The 23,944-nt window shown below is 34.6% G+C and overlaps 1 protein-coding gene across 4 annotated transcripts in view; it reads right to left on the bottom strand.

The window, feature by feature from the left end:
• Positions 1–23,944, bottom strand: part of Stag1 (STAG1 cohesin complex component) — a 369,238-nt gene that overhangs the window by 193,188 nt on the left and 152,106 nt on the right. For 3 of the 4 annotated variants that reach the window (XM_074059901.1, XM_074059900.1, XM_074059902.1), the window contains one exon: positions 16,284–16,380. The exons of the other annotated variant lie outside the window; for it this stretch is intronic. In XM_074059901.1, the coding sequence (XP_073916002.1) occupies positions 16,284–16,380 (97 nt within the window). The remainder of the gene's footprint in view (positions 1–16,283; positions 16,381–23,944) is intronic. 4 annotated transcript variants of the gene reach the window in all.

Raw genomic sequence — 23,944 nt, forward strand, 5'->3', positions numbered from 1 at the left:
AGACACAGGACACAAACAAAAACACTGCTTTTCATCTGTGAGAGATATAGTTCAATATGGACCATCTGCCCAGCATGCTCAAGGCCATGGGTTTGATCCATAAGACAAGAAAAAACAAACAAACAAAAAAAAACCCTAGAAAAATCTGTATGTATACAATTCTATGCAGAAAGGTCAAGATTTTGAGAAAACTAAAGGAACTAGAGATTTTAAAACGGTAATAATCACACATTATAGAAAAATATCAACCAAAGAATTTCAGTCACACAAAACTAAAGAAAATAAAAAATGACAAAGAAGAATCCTAGAGTAGACTTTTACCATTAATGGCATGATATGAAAAAGCAATGACTCAAAGATGAAAAGAAAATGTGGAATGTTTCTTTCTAATAAGTGAGGCTGTATGTGAAATGGTATGATATAAAGGAAAGCCAGGTTTATTTCTAATTGGGGAAGCACAAGGAAATTTGCTAATACAAGGATACATAAATTACAGAGACGACGTTCCTTTGTAAAGTATATTATTTACTAAACACTGTATATTTGGCTCAAATTATACAAGATTCAAATATCTGAGATTAAGATTTCTTCACAGACTACAAACAAATAACCTAGTACTATCTTTCAACCTGTGCTTGAAAGATGTATCAACAGAGGTTTCAAACAACTTCAAGTATGTTTTAAGAAGTATCTCTCCAATTTCTTATCTCACCAAGACTTTCAACATATCCATTGTTTAGAGTATCTTTTTCTGTCTTGTCAAACTTTTACATATGCTATTAATGGGAAAAAACTAACTAGGTTTTGTATTTTACTCAAAAGAATTTTTTGATTAAATTCCCATGTATTTTTCTAAAAATATACTTCCTATTTTGGAATAGTTTTCAACTTACAGAAAAGACACAAAGACAGTACAGAGTTCCCATATACACCACACACTGTTACTCGTTATTTACCTAATATTACTGTGGGAAATTTGTCTAAGTAATGAATCATTATTGGTAACATTATCAAAACTAAAATCCAGCTCAGATTCAACTTATTTTGGCTGCCTGGAACCAGGTCTGACTGCTTCTGTGCTTCTGATGTGCAAATCACAACACAGCAACACAAAAACTATGAAAAGAAAAGGCAGTATGACTCTTCCAATAGCTCACAGCTCCTCAATAATCCAGATACTGAAACGGCTAAAATGCAAGACAAAGAATACAAAATTCTAGTTTTATTTTTTTAAGTATTTTTTTAATTATTGCTGTACTGGGGTACACTGTGACATTTACAAAAGTCTTTGCAATATATCATAGTTGAATCATCAATAACTTAAAGGAGTATTCAAAGAGATGAATGAAAAAAGAAAGTGAACTCATGAACTGGCTGAGAAAATGAGCAACAAGGATGAGATACTCAGCAAGGAAATTCAGATTCTAATTGGGGAAAAAAATGCAAAGGGGAAGGGGAAGGGGAAGGGGAAAGGGAAATTGGAAGCATCACAAACTAGATCCAGCAGAAGACTATCAGTGAATGAAGACAAGGAGGAGAAAACATATGCAGATAGCAATAAAGAGAAAAACTAAGTAATCAAGAATATATACTTTTCAAAAACTCATAAACATAATCAAGAGACCAAACCTAAGAACACATGGGTTTCGAGAATTAGCTGAGATACAAACAGCATAGAGAACCTATTTGATGAAAATGTAGCATAAAATATCCCAAATGAATAGAAAAATGTAGATCTCCAATTACAGGAGGCATTTAGAAGACTAAAGAGACATTACCAAAAAGAATCATTCCACAATACATTATAGTTAAAATGACAAGACTACAGAGCAAAATCAGAAAGTTGAAAACTGCAATAGAAGACTGTGAACTACTTACAAAAGTAAAATTATTAGAATTATATCAGAATGCTCAGCAAAAACACTAAAAGCCAGAAAAACATGGAATGGTGTATGTGAAACTTCCAGAGTACGTAACTACCAAAAAATTACCATATACAAGAAAACAACCTTTAGAATCAATGGAGAAATAAAGACCTTCCAAGAAAAGCACAAACAAAAGCAATTCATAACTATGAAGGCAGTAAATATGCAAAGATATTTAAAGGAATCAAACACACAGATAAGGAAGGACAGTCACAAACATGACAACTTAGGAAAGAATAAATTTCAAGAGAGAAATAAAAGAACAAATGAGCAAAAATTAGATAAAAGATATAAATAAGGTTACTATATTGTAATAAAGAAATGGTGGTGTGCCCAATTTCATAAAGCAAACCCTACTACCAGACATAAAGGGACAGGTAAATACAGTGGGGGACTTCAATACTCTCATCGACTGATAGATCTTCAAGACAAAAAAAAAAAAAATCAAAAAGAAACTTCAGAATTACAATGCACCGCGGATCAAATGGACTTAACAGACATTTACAGAATACTCCAATCTTAGAGCTGCAGAATACATACTCTTCTCATCAGCACATGGAACTTTCTCCAAAACAGATCACATTTTGCATCATAAAGCAAGAATTAACCTATCTGTTTTCAGGCCACGATTTAATAAAATTAGACATCAATAGCAAAAGAATACAGAAAATACACAGACACATGGCAATTGAACAATGCATTCTTAAATGATAGATGGGGTCATTGAAGAATTCAGGAGGAAATTTTAAAATTCCTACAATGAAAAGAAAGTGAAAACACAACTTAACAGAACCTTTGAGATACAAACAAGAAGTTCAAAAAGGGACATTCATAGCTAGAAGTACCTACATTAAAAATTTTGAGAGCTCAAATAAATAGCCCAGTGATGCCTTTCAAGGTCTTAGAAAACTAAGAACAAGTAAATTCCCAAATAAGTAGTAAAGAAGTCAATGGAACTGAGAGTACAATAAAAATATAAAGAGCCAGTGAAAGAAAGACTTGGTTCTTTGAAAAGGTAACCAAGATTGACAAACCCCAATTCAAACTAAGGAGAAGATAGAGAAGAACCAAATTATTATTAGAAATGAAAAAAAGAAATAATACAATATGTATATCACTGAAATACAGAGGATCAGGGAAAAAATATTTTGAAAACTTACATACTAGGAAATTGGAAAATCTAGAAGAAAATGGTAAATGTCTAGATAATGTGACCTACCAAAATTGATCCAAGAGGATAAAAAAAAAAGAAAACAGATATATGAGGAGGTGAAAGATGGAACCAGTAATAGTCTCCCAAACAAGAAAAGAACAGGATTCTACCAGGCCTTTAAAGAGGAGCTAACATCAGTGTATCTCAAACGATTCCATTAAACAGAGAGAGAGATAGAATGCTACCAAACTCATTCTATGAAGCCAGTGTTACCCTTATGACAAAACCATCATTACAACAAAATAACTATATGCCAGCTTCCTTCACAAACAAAAGACACAAGTATTCTTCAAAATATCCTTACAAACTGAATTCAATAACACATTAAAAAGATCATATATCACAACCAATCTGGTTTCATTCCACAAATACAATGATGATTCAACATACGGATATCAATAAATGTAATACAGCATATAAGTAGAATCAGGGACAAAAATTACCCAATCATCTGAATAGATGTATAAAAAGCCTTTGACAAAATCTGACACCGCAGAAGAAACTAGAAACAGAAGACTCACACTCCTCAACACAATAAAGGCTATATATAACAACACCATTGTACTAAGTGGGGAAAAACTAAAAGCATTTCCTCTAAAAATGGAAATGAGATAAGGGAGTGCACGCCCTCCTAAATTCTTGTCAGAAAATTTAGGAAAGAGAATGAAACCAAGGGCATATAAATCAGAAAAGAAGAAAACCAGAAACTAGCCCCAAGCTTCATCCCCAGTTCCCAGGATGGGAGGTAGAACCAAACTCAAAATCACAAGGTAAGCCAAATGGCCCTAGGAACAACTGTCAATTCTAGCTCCAGAAAAAGTCTAAACCTTGCACTAGCCTTAAACCTACTACAGGATTTTTTTTTTTTTTTTGCCATACTGGAGCTTGAACCCAGGACCCTGCATGTGCTAGGCAAACACTATGCCACTGAGTTATATTCCCAGCCTGTGGTGTTTTGTTTTTGGCAGTATTGGGGTTTGAACTGAGGGCCTCATGCTTGCTAGGCAGGCACGCTACCACTTGAGCCATTTCACCAGTCAGTCTCTTTAATTTGTTGGAACTGACTAAGAACTGGTATTATTTGTTTTCTGGACATTGGGTAAAACTCATCAGTTAAACCATTTGGTACCGGGTTTTTCTTTATTGAGAGTTTTTTTTTTTTTTAAACTTTATAACTAATCAACCTAATAGGTTACAGATCTTTTCACATTTTCTATTTCTTCATAATTCAGTCTTGGTAGGTTAATGATTCTAGGATTTTACTTAGTTCATCTATGATATCAGTTATGTCTCCTCTTTAATTTCTGATTTTATTTCAGATGTGACCTGTTTGGGATGACACAAAAGTTTTATAAAAAAAAAAAAAAAATCAGTGGCCATGTATTTTATACGGTATCCTCCAATGTGGGTTTCTCTGATGCATTTCTCATTAGCACGATTTCTGTTTTGCTGGATTGTTTTTCCATTAAAGGGGGCTGGGGGATCAAAGAGAGAAACGATCATTCTCACCGTATTCAATCTTTGGGTACACACTACTGATTATTAATCATGATGATGTAAGGCAGGCAGCACTTGTCACGTCTCTCCAATGTAAAGTTCAACTTTTTCCCGTCTTCCTTATTGGTTTTTATTTTGGGGGGGGCTGGGATGGTGGTACTGGGGTTTGTTTGAACCCAGGGCTTCATGCTTGCTAGGCAGGCAGGCAATTTACCACTTGAGCCACTGCACCAACCCATTTGTGTGTTGAGTATTTTGGAGATAGGGTCTCGTGAACTACTTGCCCAAGCTGGCATTGAACCTTGATCCTCCTGATCTTTGCCTCGTGAGTAGCTAGGATTACAAACAAGCCACTGACACCCAGCTCCTTACTGTACTCTTAGGATGACAGTATGTATAGCTACACCTAAGAGGGAGAGAGTTTTGCTTCATTTTTTTGAATTTTGTTGATATATAGATATATCAACATAATTTATGATTAATTCTGTGTAGATTGTCTATTCTCATATACATGTATATACATATACACACATATGTACATATAAAACTCTTTAAGAACACACTTGAAAATAAGCCAAAATATTATCTTTCAGTCTGGTCTTATTTTAGAAATTATAAGGCTTTCCACACACCCAACAGTCTTTCCTAAAGAACAAATCCACCAGAATAACTTGCTCTTTTTGTTACACTTACATGTAAAATAGTACCTGCACATTTCTACATTTGAAAACTCTTTCAAAAAGGCTAGACAAGCAGTAAAATATTTTGATTCTCCATAAATATTTTGATTAAAAAAAAAAACCTGGTACTCTACAAATTTCCTACTCTACATATAATTGCAAAAAGCAGTAGTTGGTAGTGCCCTAGGGACATGTTAAGCATATCAAAAAAATGAAAGCAAAGTACTTAAGTTTGAAATAAAAGGTGATGAAACACACCAAGAAAAAATGAAACAAAAGAACAATGTAAAACAAGAACATAGAAACAGGCTCAAAGACAATAAAAAAATTGTAAGATACAAATTACAAAACAATGTCTCTTAAAGAAAGTGCAGGATTAAATTCCATGGAATTGTTTTTCTCTGTGAAGGAACCAAAAGCTATAATCTCTAGACAAGAACAACACAACAACTGAAATAAGAACACTTACAGAGATTGGCATAGATAAAAAGAGAATAAAGAAACAGAAAGGGGAGGTCATATTTAGAAAGCATCACATATGAAAAGGTATATAAAGACTATATTCAAAGTTAAAGCAAGGTTCCTGAAGAAGAGAAATAAAGTAAGAAAGAGTGATATTTAAAGAGATTTAAGAAATTGTAGAACTGATGGAGGACATCAAAGAAATGTGTTGCACATAGAACATAACAGAGTGAAACACAGAATACCAAAAACAAAACGAAAATTTTGAACTTACAAAAAATGAAAAATAATTATTCCTAATTCTCTACAACAACACAAAGAAGAATGTATTCAATATGCTGAATGAAAATAATTTGCAATATAAATTATACCCATTAATGTGTTTTGAACACAAAGACAAATTTTCAGATTAAGTCCTACAGTTTTTTTCACTAGAAGAATCTTAAAGAATCAAGGAAGCTGCAAATGATATAATCCAGGCAGAAGAGATCTCAGATATAACTGACATGAAAAAGGAATAGTAATCTAATGTGTAAGCACTGCACTTGCAGTCAGCAGTACTGTAATTAAACACTTTCAAAATCTATTAAGACAGTAGATCTCAACAGGGCATGGGGGTCACATCTGTAATCCTAGCTACTTAAAAAAGCATAGCCAAAGATGAAGGGAAAATAGGTAAAAATGATTTCAGTTATAATAAATAGTTGAACCTATCTGTGTACTTAATACAGTATCAAGGAGTAAGGCAAGCAAGAGAAGGACTTGGAAGGACATCATAAAGAATGAGAGTGGCAGTAAGTAGAAACCAAGGAGAAATATATAATCTGTAATCTGGATGTGGGATTCTAACGACTACTCTTAGCAACTGTCAGAAGAAGCAAAAAATAAATTAAGATGCAAAGTATTTCAATACAATTAGTAAACTTTCTAACAATGGATATACCTCAACTAAAAATACATGAACACAGGTTTGAAGGGTACATGAAACACTTTTAAATTTGACTATACAACCTTAAAACAACTCTACACAAATTAAAAAGGACTGAAACTACACAGACCATTTTCTCTGGCCTCAAATTCAAAGAAGATAACAAAGAAATCAATACCAAAATTTAACAGGTAAACTTTCATGTCTGAATTGAAGATGTGACAAAAGCAGTACAGAGCATGGTTTGCAAGGTCAAAGCCTTCAGGTCAAACTTCACCCCACTGAGGAAGGAGGGAGGGAGGGAGGGAGGGAGGGAGGGAGGGAGGGAGGGAGGGAGGGAGGGAGGAAGGAAGGAAGGAAGGAAGGAAGGAAGGAAGGAAGGAAGGAAGGAAGGAAGGAAGGAAGGAAGGAAGTTTCTACCTATGCATGGCAGTGTATGTCTGCAAATCCTCAACACTTGGGAGTTGGAGGCAGGAAGATCATGAGTTCAAGGCCAGCATAAGTTACATAGTGAGACCCTATCTGGAAAAACCAAAAGTAGAAAATAAATTTTAGGGCCAAATGTCTTTAGTTGTATCTAATGTTCTGGAAAAAAATAATTTCAATCTCATATATACTCTTCTTAGAAGTTATTCTGTATAATTAATTTTGTGACATTGGAAAAGACTTGAGAATAAAACCTGTAATGGAAAGAATGAAAAAGGAAAAGTATGGGCAATCTTGCTGATAAATACAGATATAAAATATCCTAAATAAGGAGCTTGTGGAATGGCTCAAGTGGCAAACCTCCCTAGTATCCAGGATGGCAGGATGGCCTATAACCTTTACAGTGCCTGGCCTGCACTTAAACTCTTAATGCACTGGAAACTTATGTAGGTATATCCTATCACATTGAGAAGTAGATTTGAGATAATTTTCCCCAATATTTTTTCCCACTTCTATCTTAAAAGTGGGGTCTTTCAGTAAATTACATCTTCTATTGACTGTACTTATTTATATTAAAGCTATTAATTTCTGCAAACATTCTGTATCTTAATATGTTGTTGGATCATTTTACTCTTATATTAGTTTTACACACTGATTCTTTTGAGTTTCCTAAACATTCGATATTATTGTCCAATAGTGATCACATTTCTTGCTATTATCTAAATGTGTTGGGTTTTATTTTCAATATAATGCCAAATAAGAAGTTGGAGAAAGGGGCTCCTCGTCTTCCTTAATAGTGAAAATGGCATCCCTTGGGCATGCTGCTGGCTTCGGCATTAAAACACTTTTTTTCTTTCATCTCTTTACTTTGACATCATTTTACACTAACAGAGAAAGAAAATCCAAAGAATAACCTTTGCTGAAATTCTCTAGATATGAACATTTTATATCTATTTTATCCTTTCTTAGCTCTGCACTTACACATGATTTTTTGTTTTTGTAATTGTCAGGACATATTACCCACAAAAATAATTACTGTAAAACCACAGTACAATTAGCAGAACTATGAAATTCCCAATTGATAGATACACACCTAAAGTTCTAGTCCACAAAACCAATCTGGATCTCAGCATGTCGTGACTCAGTAATGTCTGTTATGTCAAAAGAAACTCAAGACCTTACACTGTTCGTTTGTCATGTTTCTTTAATGTCATTTTAAGCTGGAACAGTTTCTGAGTATTTCATGATGCTAATATTTAAAGTGTATATGATTCTTTGAAGAATACTCTTCAATTTCTGATTATCTGATGTTTCCTCATGAATAGATTTGGGGCATGGATTTGAGGCAAGAGTACTACAAAAGTGATGTAGCATTCTTCAAAGCACTCATCACAGAACACAGGCTGTCAACTAGTTCTGTAACTTTGTAACATGTGCTTCCATCATCTAGCTAAAGTAGTGTCTTACCAAGTCTCTACACTGTAATGTTTCTATTTTACTAATCATAAATAATGGGTGTCTTTTAATGAGACACTTCGAGACTTGGTGAACATTGTGCTCTTTATCAAACTATCCTTTCCCATTAGTTATACACTTTAAGCACCAATTTGGTATGGGCCATGGGGGTATGCCTATAATCCTAGCACTGGAGAGGCTGACAGGATGGTGACAGTTTCCAGGTCAGCCTGAGCCACACCATGAGTTCCAGACTAACCTCAGCTGAGTATTTTCACTCTTCACTATGAAACAACACCTCATACTATGAAACAACACTTTTTATGGTTTGGAAAGGTACAGTTAATTTGTTGTATTTGCATTTAATTCTAGAAAATTCTCAAAACTTCCCTGTGTAAACCATAGTTTATTCAGTCACTGTTCAATATATGGGCATTTAGGTTACTGACATTTTGTACTTAACGAATAATGCTGCATTGACTAGTCATGTGCACTTATTGCTTGAGTTACAGCTTCAGGGAAAAATCTCAGAAGTAGGACAATGGATCAACAGATAAACACACAGGTAGTCTTGCTAGATAATGTCAAATTCTGTTATGTAACAGTTATGCCAAATTGTTTTCTAACCAACAATTTTGTGGTACTTTCTCCCCTCAGCTCACCAATCTGATCAGTGAAGAAATTAGTAACTAAGTACTGCTTTTACTTTGAAAATCCTCTTCTTACTTTGTTTTATGTTTAAAGATCTATTTACTAATGTCTCATAAGAACTTAACGTCAGTAGGTGGACTTATATTCCCAATATGAAAAACAAAGTACTTTCCTCATTAATCATGCTGAAGAAATTTACATCTATGCTTCTGTTATCTTGTTTTAAGATCCATTTGGCAATGTTTTTTTCAGAAATATGAAGGTAGTCAAGAGAAAAATAGACAAGGGTAAGAAGAGAGAAATCAAAGAAAAAGAAAGTACTCGCAATTCTCATTTGTAAGAGAAATTTATATTAAAATTACACTATATATAGGAAATGAAGGGGGGGTGGGGGCATGGGGGAGAAATGACCAAGTGTTGTATGCACATATGAATAATAAAACAATAAAAAAAAAAGAAATGAATGACCTAAATATGTAACAGTTAAAACTGTAAAATTATGATCTTGGATTTGGCAATGCATTCTTCAGATTTCATGCCACAAGTATGAGCAAAACAGAGAAAGACTCAGTTAGACCTAATAAAATGTTAGTTAAGGACTGGCATGGTAACACATGCCTGAAATCCCAGCTATCAAGGAGGCAGAGATTGTGAGGATCACAGTTTGAGGCCAGCTTGAGCAAAAAGTTAGCAAGATTCCATCTCAATCAACAACCCAGAAATGATGGCTTGCACATATGGTCCGAGCTACATGGGCAGAGACAGGTAGTAGGACCATAGTCTGAGACCTTCCCGGGAAAAAATGTGAGCCCCAGACCTAAAAATAACAAAATTTTTAAAAAGAGGCTAGGAGTGTGGTTCAAGAGGTACAGCACCTGCATAACAGCACAAGGCACTGAGTTCAAACCTCAGAACACACGCCAAAGAATAGTTAACCTCTTGTGCATCAAAGAACATCATTAGATGTTCTAGAGAATGGGAGAAAATAGCTGCAAGTTACGTAACAAAAGAGGGTTTAATACCCCGAATACATAAAGAACTATTTCAACTCAACAAAAACACACATAATCTGTAATTTTTAAATAAGCCAAAAGATGTAAATGCACATTTCTTCAAAGAAGAAATATAAAATGTCACATGAAAAGATGTTCAAGGTATTCATCATTTAGAAAACATCAATTAAAACTATAATGAGGTGGTACTTTAAACTCACTAGGAAGGTTCCACCAAAAAAGTATGAAATAAACCAGATACGGTGGTACATATCTGGAAGGAGATATTTGGAGGGGTGTGGGTTCTCCCCCAATATGAGAGAGACATATGAGACAATGAGAGAGACAGAGGGGAGGGAGGAGGGGGAGAAGGAGATTGAGGGAGGGGGAGAGAGAGAGGGAGGGAGAGAGAGAGAGACAGGGAGAGAGAGTGAGAGAAAGAGAGAGACAGAGAGAGAGAAACAGAGAGAGAAAAACACTGTGGGAATTACGGGAATAGAAGACTAGGTGGTCATTATGGGAAATATTTTTGATGGTTCCTCAAGTTTAAACAAAAGTCAATCTACTCATAGAGATTTACATACCAAAATTTTTCTAATTGTAATATACACAACAGCAAAGCCAGATTATCATCAACAAATGAACAGATAAACAATGTGAGATTCATATACACAGAATGGACTATTACTCAATCATAAAAGGAGCAAGTTAACAACGCATGTTACATCTTTGGATGAACCTCAAAAGTTAAGAGCAAATGAAACAAATCAGACACAAAAAGTCATGTGTATGGTTGGTTTAATTAAAAATGAACACAAATCCATAGGGATAAAAAGCAGATTAACAGATGACATGGGATGGGAGGAGAAATAAGAAATGATTACTTAGTGAGTATAGGGTATTTGGGGGTGATTTATTATTTTGTTTTTTGGCAGTATTAGGATTTGAACTCTGAGCCTCACACTTGCTGGGCCATACTCTTAGCCCTTTTTGTTTCAGTCATTTCTTAACTAGGGTCTCTGAGCTTATGCCCTGGCAAGTGTAGAACCAGATGCTCTTATTTATGCTTCCCATGTATCTGGGATGACAGGAATAGGCCATCAAGCCTAGCTTTTTTTCTTAATTGGGCCTGGATTTTGAACTCGAGGCTTTGTGCATGTAAAGTAGGTGCTATACCACTTGAGGCACACCTCCAGTCCACTTTGCTCTGATTATTTTGGAGATAGGGGTCTCATGAACTATTTGCCTCAAGTGGCCTGGAACCATGATTCTCCCAATCTTAGTCTCCCAAATAAGTAGGATTAAAGTTGTGAACCACTGGCACCCAGTTTACACCCCAGCTTTTATTAGGGTCTTGTGAACTTTTTGCCAGGACTGGCCTGGAACCAAAATCCTCCTGATCTTCCCCTCCAGAGTAGCTAGTAGTTGTGAGCAACAGTGCTCTGTCTTCTGGGATGATTTTTAAAGTTTTGAGACACAATAGTAAGTAGTAATTTCTACAACAGACTGAAAGCTTGTGTTCCTCCAAAATTCTTATGCTGAAATCTTAACTCCTAATGTGATGGTAATAGGAGTAATTAAGTCAGGGATGTTGGTACTTTACAAAAGGTGCCCCAGCTGCTCTTTTGTCCTCTTGTTTTTTTTTTTAATCATGGGCATATGCAAGAACTCAGCAACCTGTAGTCTGTAAGACAGACCTCACCAGAACTAGACTGTGCTGGCACTCATGTTTTCTATAAGCCACCTGATTATGATACGTTGTAATAACAACCCAAACAACATTATGAATGCACTAAATGCTACTTAATTGCATGCTTTAAAAATGGTTACTTATTTGTTATGTGAATTTTAAATCACTTTTTTCTAAATCACACTGATACATAATTTTTAAATCATTTTTTAGAGTAAGCGAAGAATTTGATAAATATACTTTGACAAAAAGGCTAAAAATAAACATTTTAATATATAATTAATGAGAATAAAAAGGAGTACATTCCCACAGCAGGCACTTTGGTAATAACTACTACTATAACAAAGGCATCTACCTATAGATATTCTTCAATAAAGAGAAATAGGATGCACCCATAATTAGTCATTATAATACTGTTTGTAATAGTGAAAGGCTAAATATAATTCAATGATCTGTTAAAAGACTAGTTAAATAAATTGCTACATATATATACACAAAAATTTAAATGACACTATATTAAAAGGAGGGGTGGTGAAAAAACTACACATATACCAGTACATTTTCTGTAATAGGGATGAACATAGAAAGAGTTCATATTCCAATTTATACCTTGAGAAATTAGGCAAATAGACAAATAGGAGAATATATAACAATGTAGTTAAAAGCAATTAACTACATGGAGATGTATGGGAAGATTGAAAATGGTAAATACTTTATAATAACTTAAAAAAAACTAAGATCCATCAGAATATATTTCAAAAACAAAATTTCACACTACCAGGTATTTTAAAATTAAAACCCAATCTAACTAGTATTAGACTGGATGAGATAATACATGTAAAGTACATTATTTGTGCTTTCTTCAGTACTTTATGCTGTAAAATAAACAAACTGGTTTACTTTCCAATTGTTTAATCTCTTACCACACCCCACCAACCTACATGTTCTAGGATTCAACCTCTTCTTAACTTCCTTCCATTAATTTTAGAGTGTGCTTTCTCTACGATGTGGGATTTCTATTGCTGTTGTTTTAATCAACTCCCTACATTAAAAGACACATACAGCCTGGGATGAATCAGTAGCCGCTCCCTATTATTCTCAAGTGTCTTGTAGTTAGGGATAGAGACTCCAGATAGGTGGCCTGTCTCTGAATATTTTTTTGTGTTGGTGGGAAGTGAACCTAGGGCCTCCCACATGCTAGGCAAGCAAGCTCACTACCACTGAGCCACACCCCAAGTTCTGACTCTGAATCTTCACATGGATACTAACTGCATGTCCTCAGATAAACTTACATAAAACTTTCCATCTCAGCTTCCTGATCTATTAAAGACCAAAATTGCCTGAGAGGACTGTTAACAAAGATTAAAATAGCTAATGTATACAAAGCACAAAGCTGTCAACAGTTTTATCACTCTTATTGCACTTCATTGAACTATCATATATTTCTATCTTCACTCCTTACAATAAAGACTCCTTTAAAAATTACATATACTCAAGACTGTAGATGTGACTCAAGAAATAGAGTGTCTGTTTTACAAGCACAATACCCTAAGTCCAAACCCAGTTCCACAAAACAAACAAACAAAAATCTTTAATGCTGGGAGGGATGGGAGTAAGTAGGAAGCAGAAAAAGTTGCACAAATTATTCTGATAACCTTTGGCTCAGTATCTAGTATAAGGCAGGTGCTCTCTACTTATATTTAATTACCTATTTATGCCAGTATGGTAAGTGGTAACTTTGACATAAATAAATAGGCTTATGGGAAATCAATCCAGCAAGATTTTAACTGAATTCATCAAGTGTTAATGGCTTAGTGTTAGCAGACTGTGTCCTATATGGTAATAAATCTCTAATTCCATTCATTTTGGTTTCATTTTATGGCATTTAACAATATCTATGATTTTCTTTTTATAAAAACATGTTTTGGTAAGATTTATTCTTCAATGGTTCATTTCCTATTATAAATTGTATCTGATTGGGCACAGAAGCTCATGCCTGTAATCTTAGCTACTCAGGAGGTAAAGATCCAAAGGATCATGGTTCAAGGGCAGCATAGGAAAAAAGTTAGCAAGCCTCTATCTCAATCAATAAGCCAGATCTGGTGATGCATGCCTGTAATTCTCGCTACATGGGAGCCCATATGTCATAGCAGGATCTCACCCTGAGGCCAACCCTGGCAAAACTGTGAAACACCACCTGAAAAACAACTAAATATTACTTTTCCATAAAGAAGAATGAAATTATGACATTTGCAGGTAAATGGATGGAATTGGAGATCTTCATGTTAAATAAAGTAAGCTAAGTTCAGAAAGACAAAGGTTATGATGTTTTCTCTCACATGAGGATGGTAGATTAAAAAGATAAATGTATACACAAGTACAAACATGATCTTACATACATATACACACAGAGCATGTTTGCAGTACTGATATTGATTGGACTAGCAGGAAGAGGGAGAGAAAAAGAAACTGATAAGAGTGAATATGATTGAAATATATTGCATCTGTGTAGGAAAAAGAAATAACGAAATGCACTGAAAGCTACTGAATAACAGAGCGCAGGTGGAAAAGGGAAAAGAAGAGTAACAGAGGGATTAAAGTACAAAACATTCACAGGTGAAATACCATAGTGAAACCACTTTGAACAATGAGTATGGACTTAAAAATGAAGGACAGGAATGCAAAACAGGACCTGTTACGGGGAGGGTATTAGTAGGAGGAGCAGGGTGAATAGAAAGGTTAAAGGAGGGTGCATATGGTCAATGTGCTTTATATGTTTGTATAAAAAAAACAGTGAAACCTGACGAGAGCATTTTAAATAGGGGGAGGGGATAAGGGAAATGATGGTTGGGATGAACCTAAGGAAGGTACTCTGTAAGCACATATGGAAATGTTACAATGAAAATTTCTGTACAACTAATATATGCTAATAAAAATGTTCCAAAAAAGTAGACTTTTGGTTTGTTTCTGAAGTAAAAATTTATAAGGCCTATTATTTTATATTTGAAAGCTTACTTGTTTAAATATAAAAGACTGACACAATTTTTTTTGGAGGGAAGTGCTTAGAATGTGGCTCAAGTGGCAGAGCCCAAGGCCCTGAGTTTGAACCCCAGAAAGGCAAAAAAAATTGTATTTCTGTTTTGAGCTGTATCTTATGATTGCATCCTGCTGGATGTATTAGAATGTTACTGGTATTTGTGTGCTTATTTTGTTTGTATCATTATTGGTAAACTCATAAACTCTAATAGATTCTCAAGATAGTCATTTGGAATTTCTACATACCCAAATGTATGCATTTAAAACTAATTTTGTTTCTTTTTCTTTGCTCTTTCTCTTTCATATCTAGTTACATCTTGTCATATTGTACTAACAAACTGTTGTAAATTGTTAGCTAAAAATGGAGTTGAGCCATCCTGTTTCATTCCTAAATTTTATACCAAACACTTTTAAAATTTCCCCATTAAGCTATATTTTGGTTGTAGGTTTTTCACATTTAAGTTTTAACAAGACAGATCTCTCTGTTTGCTGAAGATGTATTATAAATGGGTATAAGGTTTAGCAAAGAATTTTCCTGAATCTATTATTTTGCTCTATATTCATTAGCATGATCAATCTTATTAGTATATTTTCTGAATAGGTCTTATTAACATATTTTGCTAAGAAAAGTTCCACTTGTTCCTGATAAAATGGTTTAATGAAAAAAAGAAAATCAATTTGATCAGTGCCTCAATAAAAGACCACCTTTTTTTCCCCTACCAGAAAACAGAGATGGTGATTTAGCAACTTATTTCCATCATGTAGTATTTAACATATAAAGATGTACCCAGTCGAGCAAACAGTATCTAGCAGGTACTATTAAAATAACAACAGAACTCCACTTTAAATTAAAAACTGTCTTACAGATTTTGAACCTATTATATACTACAACATCAGATTCTGATACTTGTGCTTTAAGTAATTAGATACGCTTCGAGTATTTATCTATAAAAGAAGACCAAAATACTGGCAATGATAAAAATAATGGATGTTAGCACTAGCACCCTTCTTAACATGAAGTGGATGTGAAATAATGAGTAAGAATTATAAAATCTTATTATCTAGAAAAATTCATAAAGCTGTTCAATGAATTTTAGATTTTGTTCCAAAATTTCAAAAAAGAGAGAAATGTGTTAACTTACAGGGGCAAAACTGAATCAGAATCAAGATGAAACAGCCTTCAATAACCTACCAATCATTTTCTCTATCAGAAAAAGATCAGTATATAATTATAGGATGAATTATACATGACTAGTGGCAGGTGAAACAAAAGTCACACTGCTAGACTCACAGGCTCAATGTACATGGTTTATTTTAACATTCTGTACCTCGACATCCTGAACACTGGATAAAAAAGTTGATTAAATCCAGAAGTGCGATGTCCCTGTCTTGTTTATATGATTCAATCCAGTCGTCCACCACAGACTGTGGGAAAAAAAAATATAAAAATGAAAACTTCAAAAAGTTTTGATACTATAGCAAATAGATTTTCAAAAAAGATTGTGTGGGGGTCTATTTGAACAAGAAAGTTACTTACCTGGAACTAGTTCTCGATGGCCAAATAAAAGCAGTTTCCTCTTTTAACTAAATGCTAATAAAAGGGATATTACTAGGCCTCAAAGATTTGTTCACAATAGACCACATTACAAACCTGACCTTACCAATCCCATTAAGTTCAATAATTTTAAAGCAAATATGGATAATATTGAAACCATATTAATAAAACAGAAAAATTAAATCACCTTCACTTATACAAAGATATGTTTTATAAGTATCAGAAAACCTAATCCATTACTAGCGCATACAAATTTTAACACTGTATGAAACAAACTATTTGTTAAGGACTGTAAGAATGGTCCAACATTTTGAAATCAAATTACTGAATTTATCAACAAAGTAAAAGAGAAAACTAAAATGACTGTATGACAAAATAGATCTCAAAAAGGTATCTGAAAAAATTCTGCAGCCAATCATTAAAAAAAAACAAAAAGTTTCCAGGAAAACTAGGGTGAAATACACTCTACCTAAAGGAAATAAAGACAGTGACTAAAATTTATTGTTAAAATGCTTAAGAAAACTGAGGTCATTACTAAAATGATTTAACAGACTAGTAACAGAAAAATCTGACAACATGATTGAGAAAAGATAAATATATAAAATAACCCTATAATACTGGCAATAACTAGGAAACCTAAGTGGATGAGTAAACAGTTTAAAACTACACTTAGCTAAGAAAAAATTTAAGAGAGGAAACCCATACAGTCATATAGAAAATGTCTTCAGTAAGTATCATGTTCTGAATTTTTTTAAAAACATGAGGAAAGTTTAATGTAATTCTAGTTGGCAGTCCAGTTAGGATTGTTTGGAACATTATTGGGTCAGAGTGGTGAGTAGGGTCAGAGAAAATGTATAAAGATGAAATGTTTTTAAAATGAAATTTTTCATGCACTGATATATTTATAAACAGTAAAATGCATAAATATTAAGCTACGCTTTGATGAGTTTTTGCAAATACATACAGATGTGTAATCATAACCAAGGTAAAGAAATAAAACATTGCCAGAATTGAAACATGTTCCTTGTGTTCCCTTCTAGTAAGTAAACCCTTTCCTACTGAAAAGGTAACTATTATAATGATGTTTATTACTATAAATTAGTTTTACATGCTTTTCAAGTTCATATAAATTGTATTATCCTTTGTGTTTCCTTCAAGCAGAGCTGTGCCAGTAACATTTAGCCACGCACTTCTTTAATACTATCTTTCTATCTCATCTCATTAGTTTCTGGGAGGCTTTGTTTTAAAAATAAGCAGAAAATTAGATAAAAAATTTAGCAGTGAAAAACAAGAATAGCAGCATCATTCTACTTAAAGTTGAGCTCTGCTCTGTTTAATGTACTAGACCTCATAAACACAGGATGATATCAGGTGGGGAGGGGAGAGAGGAGGGAAAAACCACATATGGCAATTTATAATCAAATTTCTGGAAATCTTAAGAAAGAGAAAACGTATTAAAGAGGTTATCTAGAGGGAGCAAAGGATGAGAATGACAGCATACCTCATATCAAAAACAATGAGAGCCCATGAAAAAATGGAATGGCATATTTAAAGTACTGAAAGAAAGAAAAGTCAATCCAGTATTTCTTATCCAACCCCATCCAAAATAATTTTTCAAATAAAGGTAAAACAAAATTTTTTTTTAACCTTCTGGGCATGGTGACACTTAGGAGGCTGAGGTAGGAGAATTAAGAATTCAAGGCCTGAGCTACACTGTGAGATCCTGTCTCCAAAAAGCAAAACAAGCAAACAAACAAAAAAGTACTTTTCAGACTAAAAAACAAAAATAAAAATGAAACCAAGCAAGTGAACTAAACACTCTTCTTTAAAAACAAAGACTGTCTTAATTGGATAAAAAGATCAAATTACTATGAACATGGTTACTTGAGTGATATTTAACAGTGAAGCTCTGAACAATGCCCCTGCTTTTGAGGTATACAGGAGAAGTAATAGAGTAGGTGTATTTGTGAGCAAAGGTGGGAAGAGAATTATATTATTTCAAAGCAACCTCACAAAAAAGTCCCCAAAAAAGGTGAACAAAACAAAAATCTTTTCTTCAAAACGTTTGTATTAATTTGACTTTCAGAAAATAAATTATACACATGTATTTTGGTTTAAGAAGTTCCTCTTTTATTTTCACATTTAAAAAAACCCATAGCATACTTTAAGGACTTTCCAATGGCAGCAGCCTGATTCATCCATATTCCAATGGAATAAGTTATATGCCTCAAAAGCCAGGGCAATGCTCAGAGTCTCTGTATTAAAAACCATTCAATCAGTTACAAAATAATTATCATGGGTAATACACCTGAGATGTCTGCAAGTAGTGCATGGGAGAAGTGCCTTTCAAAGATTATTTTAAAGTTAAGCAAAACATATAAAGGAGGTATAATTTTGAGCTACTGCACAGGAGAAACTTGTACTTTTCATGCTTTATTTTTTCAAGAATGACATAGAACTTTTGAAACTAACAGTAAATTAGCAAAATTTAAAAAAAACCTCATTTTTCTAGTAAGTGGAATTAAGTAATAAATGAGCCTTAAGTAAAATTTAATTCAACACTTCTAATTGAATTAACTTTGCAGCAATGTCACAGTAAGCAACCAGAACCCTCTGAAGAGGGTGAAGGAGGATGAGGTGTAGAGAAATACAGAGGTCTAGATATAGTTAGGACTATAGCAATTGCTCATCCACAGCCTTCTGTTCAGATAACCCAGTGAAATCCACTTCCATATAGCAAGCATTCTACCTATTTGTTACCATTCAGCATCCCTCCACACACACATACTATTTCTTAACCAGAGATTAAGAGATTTGAAGGTAATCAACACAGTGGAGCCTGAATAGAATAGGAACAAACTGTTACCAGCCTCATATATCCATCCACTTATTCTTTGCAAGACACATAGATTATGAAAGATTCTCACTAACTTTCTCCTCCCTTATTATGTAGTACAGCACCAGCATCCCTCTCAAAAATGTCTTCTTTTGAAAGAGTCTGAGAAATTTGATAGTTCAAGTATATCTCTTTCTATGCACTCAATTTGAACTTAATGGCTGCTATGCATTTAAGTAGTATATTGATATCCTATTATTATAAAGAACATCCCCAAATGTAAACTAGTACAACCACTCTGGAAAAAAATTTGGAGGCTACTTAAAAAGCTAAACATTGATCTACCATATGATCCGGCAATACCACTCTTGGGGATATACCCAAAAGACTGTGACACAGGTTACTCCAGAGGGACCTACACACCCATGTTTAATGCAGCACTACTCATAATAGCCAAGTTACGGAAACAGTCAAGATGTCCCACTACTGATGAATGGATTAAGAAAATGTGGTGTTTATACACAATGGAATTTTATGCAGCCATGAAGAACGAAATGTTATCATTCGCTGGTAAATGGATGGAATTGGAGAACATCATTCTGAGTGAGGTTAGCCTGGCCCAAAAGACCAAAAATTGTATGTTCTCCCTCATATGCGGACATTAGATCAACAGCAAACACAACAAGGGGATTGGACTTTGATCACACGATAAAGCGAGAGCACACAAGGGAGGTATGAGGATAGGTAAGACACCTCAAAAACTAGATAGCATTTGTTGCCCTCAACGCAGAGAAACTAAAACCGATACTTTAAAGCAACTGAAGCCAATAGCAGAAGGGGACCAGGAACTAGAGAAAAGGTTAGATCAAGAAGAATTAACCTAGAAAGTAACACACATGCACAGGAAATCAATGTGAGTCAACTGCCTGTATAGCTATCCTTATCTCAACTAGCAAAAACCCTTGTTCCTTCCTATTATTGCTTATACTCTCTCTTCAACAAAATTAGAGATAAGGGCAAAATAATTTCTGCCGGGTAGCGAGGAGGTGAGGGGGGAGAGGGAGGGAGGGGGGTAAGAGAGGGGATGGGGGAAGAGGGGAGAAATGACCCAAACATTATATGTACATATGAATAAAAAAAAAAAAAAGAACATCCCCAGCCCAGCTGTGCAGTGATAGAGCACTTGCCTAGTATACACAAGGTCCTAAGTTTGATCTCCAGCATGGTGGGAGAGGGCTTTGGAAAGATATGGGCTCCTGGTTGGCACAGTGGCCAAAGTGGTAAGAGCGCCTGCCTGTAAGTATGAGGCCCTGACTTCAAACTCTAGTGCCACAAAAAAAGACAAAAAAAAATTCACCATATGATATTCACAAGAGACACACTTAAATGTATGTTTACAAACAGGCTGCCATGTAAGGATCAAACATGAAAAGAGATTTTATAATAATAAAATGGTGCATTCATCAGAAAGCTGTAACAATGCTAAATGTCTACACACCAAATAACAAGAGCCTCAAGACACATAAAATAAAAACTGAACTAAAACAAGAAATATGCAAATTCATAATAATGATTGACAATTTTAAAACAAGTCTCTAGGTAACTGATAAAAGCAGCAAGCAAGAAAAAGACATGTATACAGAAGATATGAATAACATTACTAATATGACCTAATTGACATAAAAAACTTAACAATTACAGAATATACATTCTATTCAAATATTCTTCTCAAATACATATAGAATTTATGAAAAGTAATCATAAATCAAATGTCTAAGTATGAAGAACTGAAATAACAGAGCATGTTCTCTGCCCACAGAGATTTAAATTAGAAATCAGTAACAAAAATGTATCTAAAGTAACTTCAAATGTTTGGTTATTAGAAAATATTTTGAACTGGGCATGAAGGTGCACACAAACAATCCCATCTACTTGGAAGGCAGAACCAGAAGAATTAAGAGTTCAAAGGCAGCCAGGCAAAAATAACAAGACCTTGCTTTAAAAATGAAAGAAAAACAAACAGGGCAAGCTCAAGAGTTATAGCACTTGGCTACCAAGCATGAGGCCAAGTACGACAATGAATGAACAAATAAAGTATTTTGAACTTAAAATATATAAAAATTTACAGAATACATCTAATATTTACAGAAAAACATATCTTTAAAATGTTATTTATAATTTATAGTTAGCTTAGAGTTTAAATATGTATTAAAAAGAGGTCGAAATCAATGATTTAAACTTCCACCTTAAGAAACATAATATTCTAATGTGGGTTGTCCTTATTGGTGGGATAAGAAAAGATATGCAGCAAAACTCCAAGGACATCACTGATAACATAACCCCAGATCCTCAGAGAAGGCTATAACTTCAAGATATCTAAATTACAAATTATAGAAACACAATCACTCTGGAACCTAACCTGACAGAGACTCTGCTAGCATCCAAGTATCAATACCAACTGATAAAAGAGAAAAATCACTTAAAAAAAAATCTCTTGAGAAAAAATTTTACATTAGCCTTGAAAGTGGTACATATTACTTCATTGGTAAAAACTTGCTAAGCAGCCATATTAGGATGCAAGAAAAGTGGAAAACTAGAGTCTCTGTTTACCAACAGCTTCTCTGAACTTCTTCAACTATAAAAAGGCAAAAATAAAATTCTGGTAGATAGCCACTTATCACTACCAAAATCTGCCTCTCTGTTGGCAGAGTGGCTCAAGTGGTAGAGTGCCTGCCTAGCAAGTGTGAAGCTCCGAGTTCACACCCTAGTACCACCAAAAACAACAACAAAAAAGCAACCAGCAAAATCTGCCCTATTTTATGTACCCTTAGTCCCACAGAAAACAGTACCTGCCTGGATATTATACTCTATACTATTTAAATGTCTATAAAGGAATGCTTCACTAAATTAATGACATATTCATATAATAGAATGAAATGTAACTAGTAAAACAAATGAGCTGAATCTTTAAACACTAATGATAAAGAAGGTTGTGACAGTAAGTATAATATGTGTGGTTCTCTATTTTTCACACACACACAGAAGGTGGGAGGGAGAAGGAGCAGGGGGAGGGAGAAGGAAGCATGAGGTAGGAGGGAGGAGGAGGAGGAGGAGGCGGGAAGAAAAATTGAAACTGTGACACTGATAGGTTTGCAAAGCTTTTTATTCTAAGAGTTTACAAGAAAGAAAATCTATGCGCTCAGCTGCAGATCCTCAACAAAGTCATTAAGAAACATCTGAATCACAGACTGTAAGTGATAAAAATCATGACATTTAGTATAATAGTAATGTTATCTTATTGTATTAGAGAACAGTATAAAAATGAATATTGTGCTTTCTTCCATAAGAAATTTGAACCAGTTAGGAAAACAACACATCAAAAACTAAGGGAAAGCCAGGCGTTGGTAGCTCACACTTGTAATCCTAGCCACTCAGGAGGTAGAGATCAGGAAGATTGCCATTTGAAGCCAGTCCGGGCAAATAGTTCATGAGACCCTATCTCAAAAACCCATCACAAAAAGGGGTGGCAGAGTGGCTCAAGGTGAAGGTCCCGAGTTCAAGCCCCGGTAGCACACACACACACAAAAAAAAACACCTACTGGAGAACAAAAATGTCAAAGCTATGAGAGAAAATACAAGTATGTATGACAGTCAGTGTAAACAGTTAAAAATGAGTTTTAAATACTGTCTCTAAACTCCCCATAAAGATCAATTCAACTTGAATATCTATATAGTATAACTGAGGCCATATTCTTCAAACTCTATTAGGTAAATATACATTTTTTCAGCCGGCTATTTGATAGGACCTTAGTTAAACAGACTAGGGCATAGAGAATTAGTATTCTATACTGCTGCTTAAAAGGAAATTCACTTGCTTTCAGAGTAAGAGAAACAGATAGCAAAGATAATGCAGTAGCTTCTCAACTCCAGACCCTAATCAGGGCCAGTCATGATGGCATGTGCCTGTAGTCCCAGCTACTGGAGAGCAAACATAGCAACCTGGAAGGGTGGAAAAGAGGGGATCAGGAATTTTAAATGAAAGACACACTCTCTTTCAAATGGAGAATTGCTATGTAATCAATATACAATTTTTTTCCACCATAGCTTTTAGCAGTATCACACCATTTTCTCTGTGAACTCATGTAGTTTAAACACTACATGATCAAAAATTTCAAGCATTCTTCATCTTCACAACTTTTCAAAGCCTCAATTTCTGTTTTTTTCCTCTTTTATATTTTTTAATGTAACACTTCGGGGGCATCTGGAGACAAACTGTTTCTTCCTATAGATAAAAGTATCAATATTTGTTCTTGCTACATAACCCATCAGTGATGAAGTGATGAGTACATGTAAGGAAATTCAGTGGTGGTCTGCCTCAAGCTCATGCCAAAAATGCTGTGTGCTCTGTTGACTTTGACACAGCCTGGGACTAATAATCATCCTCTTGGTATGACCCTCTCAACATGGATAACAGTGTGCTCCATGCATCATGCTATTAAGCAGTGCCCCATCTCTCCCTATCAACCATTTCTCATATTCCACAAGGCTACAACTGCTGCCCAGCAACTGCTATCCAGGTTTGGTCAAGGCAACGCAGT

Source organism: Castor canadensis, chromosome 17, assembly GCF_047511655.1.
Source record: "Castor canadensis chromosome 17, mCasCan1.hap1v2, whole genome shotgun sequence".
In the NCBI taxonomy this organism is placed as follows: Eukaryota; Metazoa; Chordata; class Mammalia; order Rodentia; family Castoridae; genus Castor; species Castor canadensis.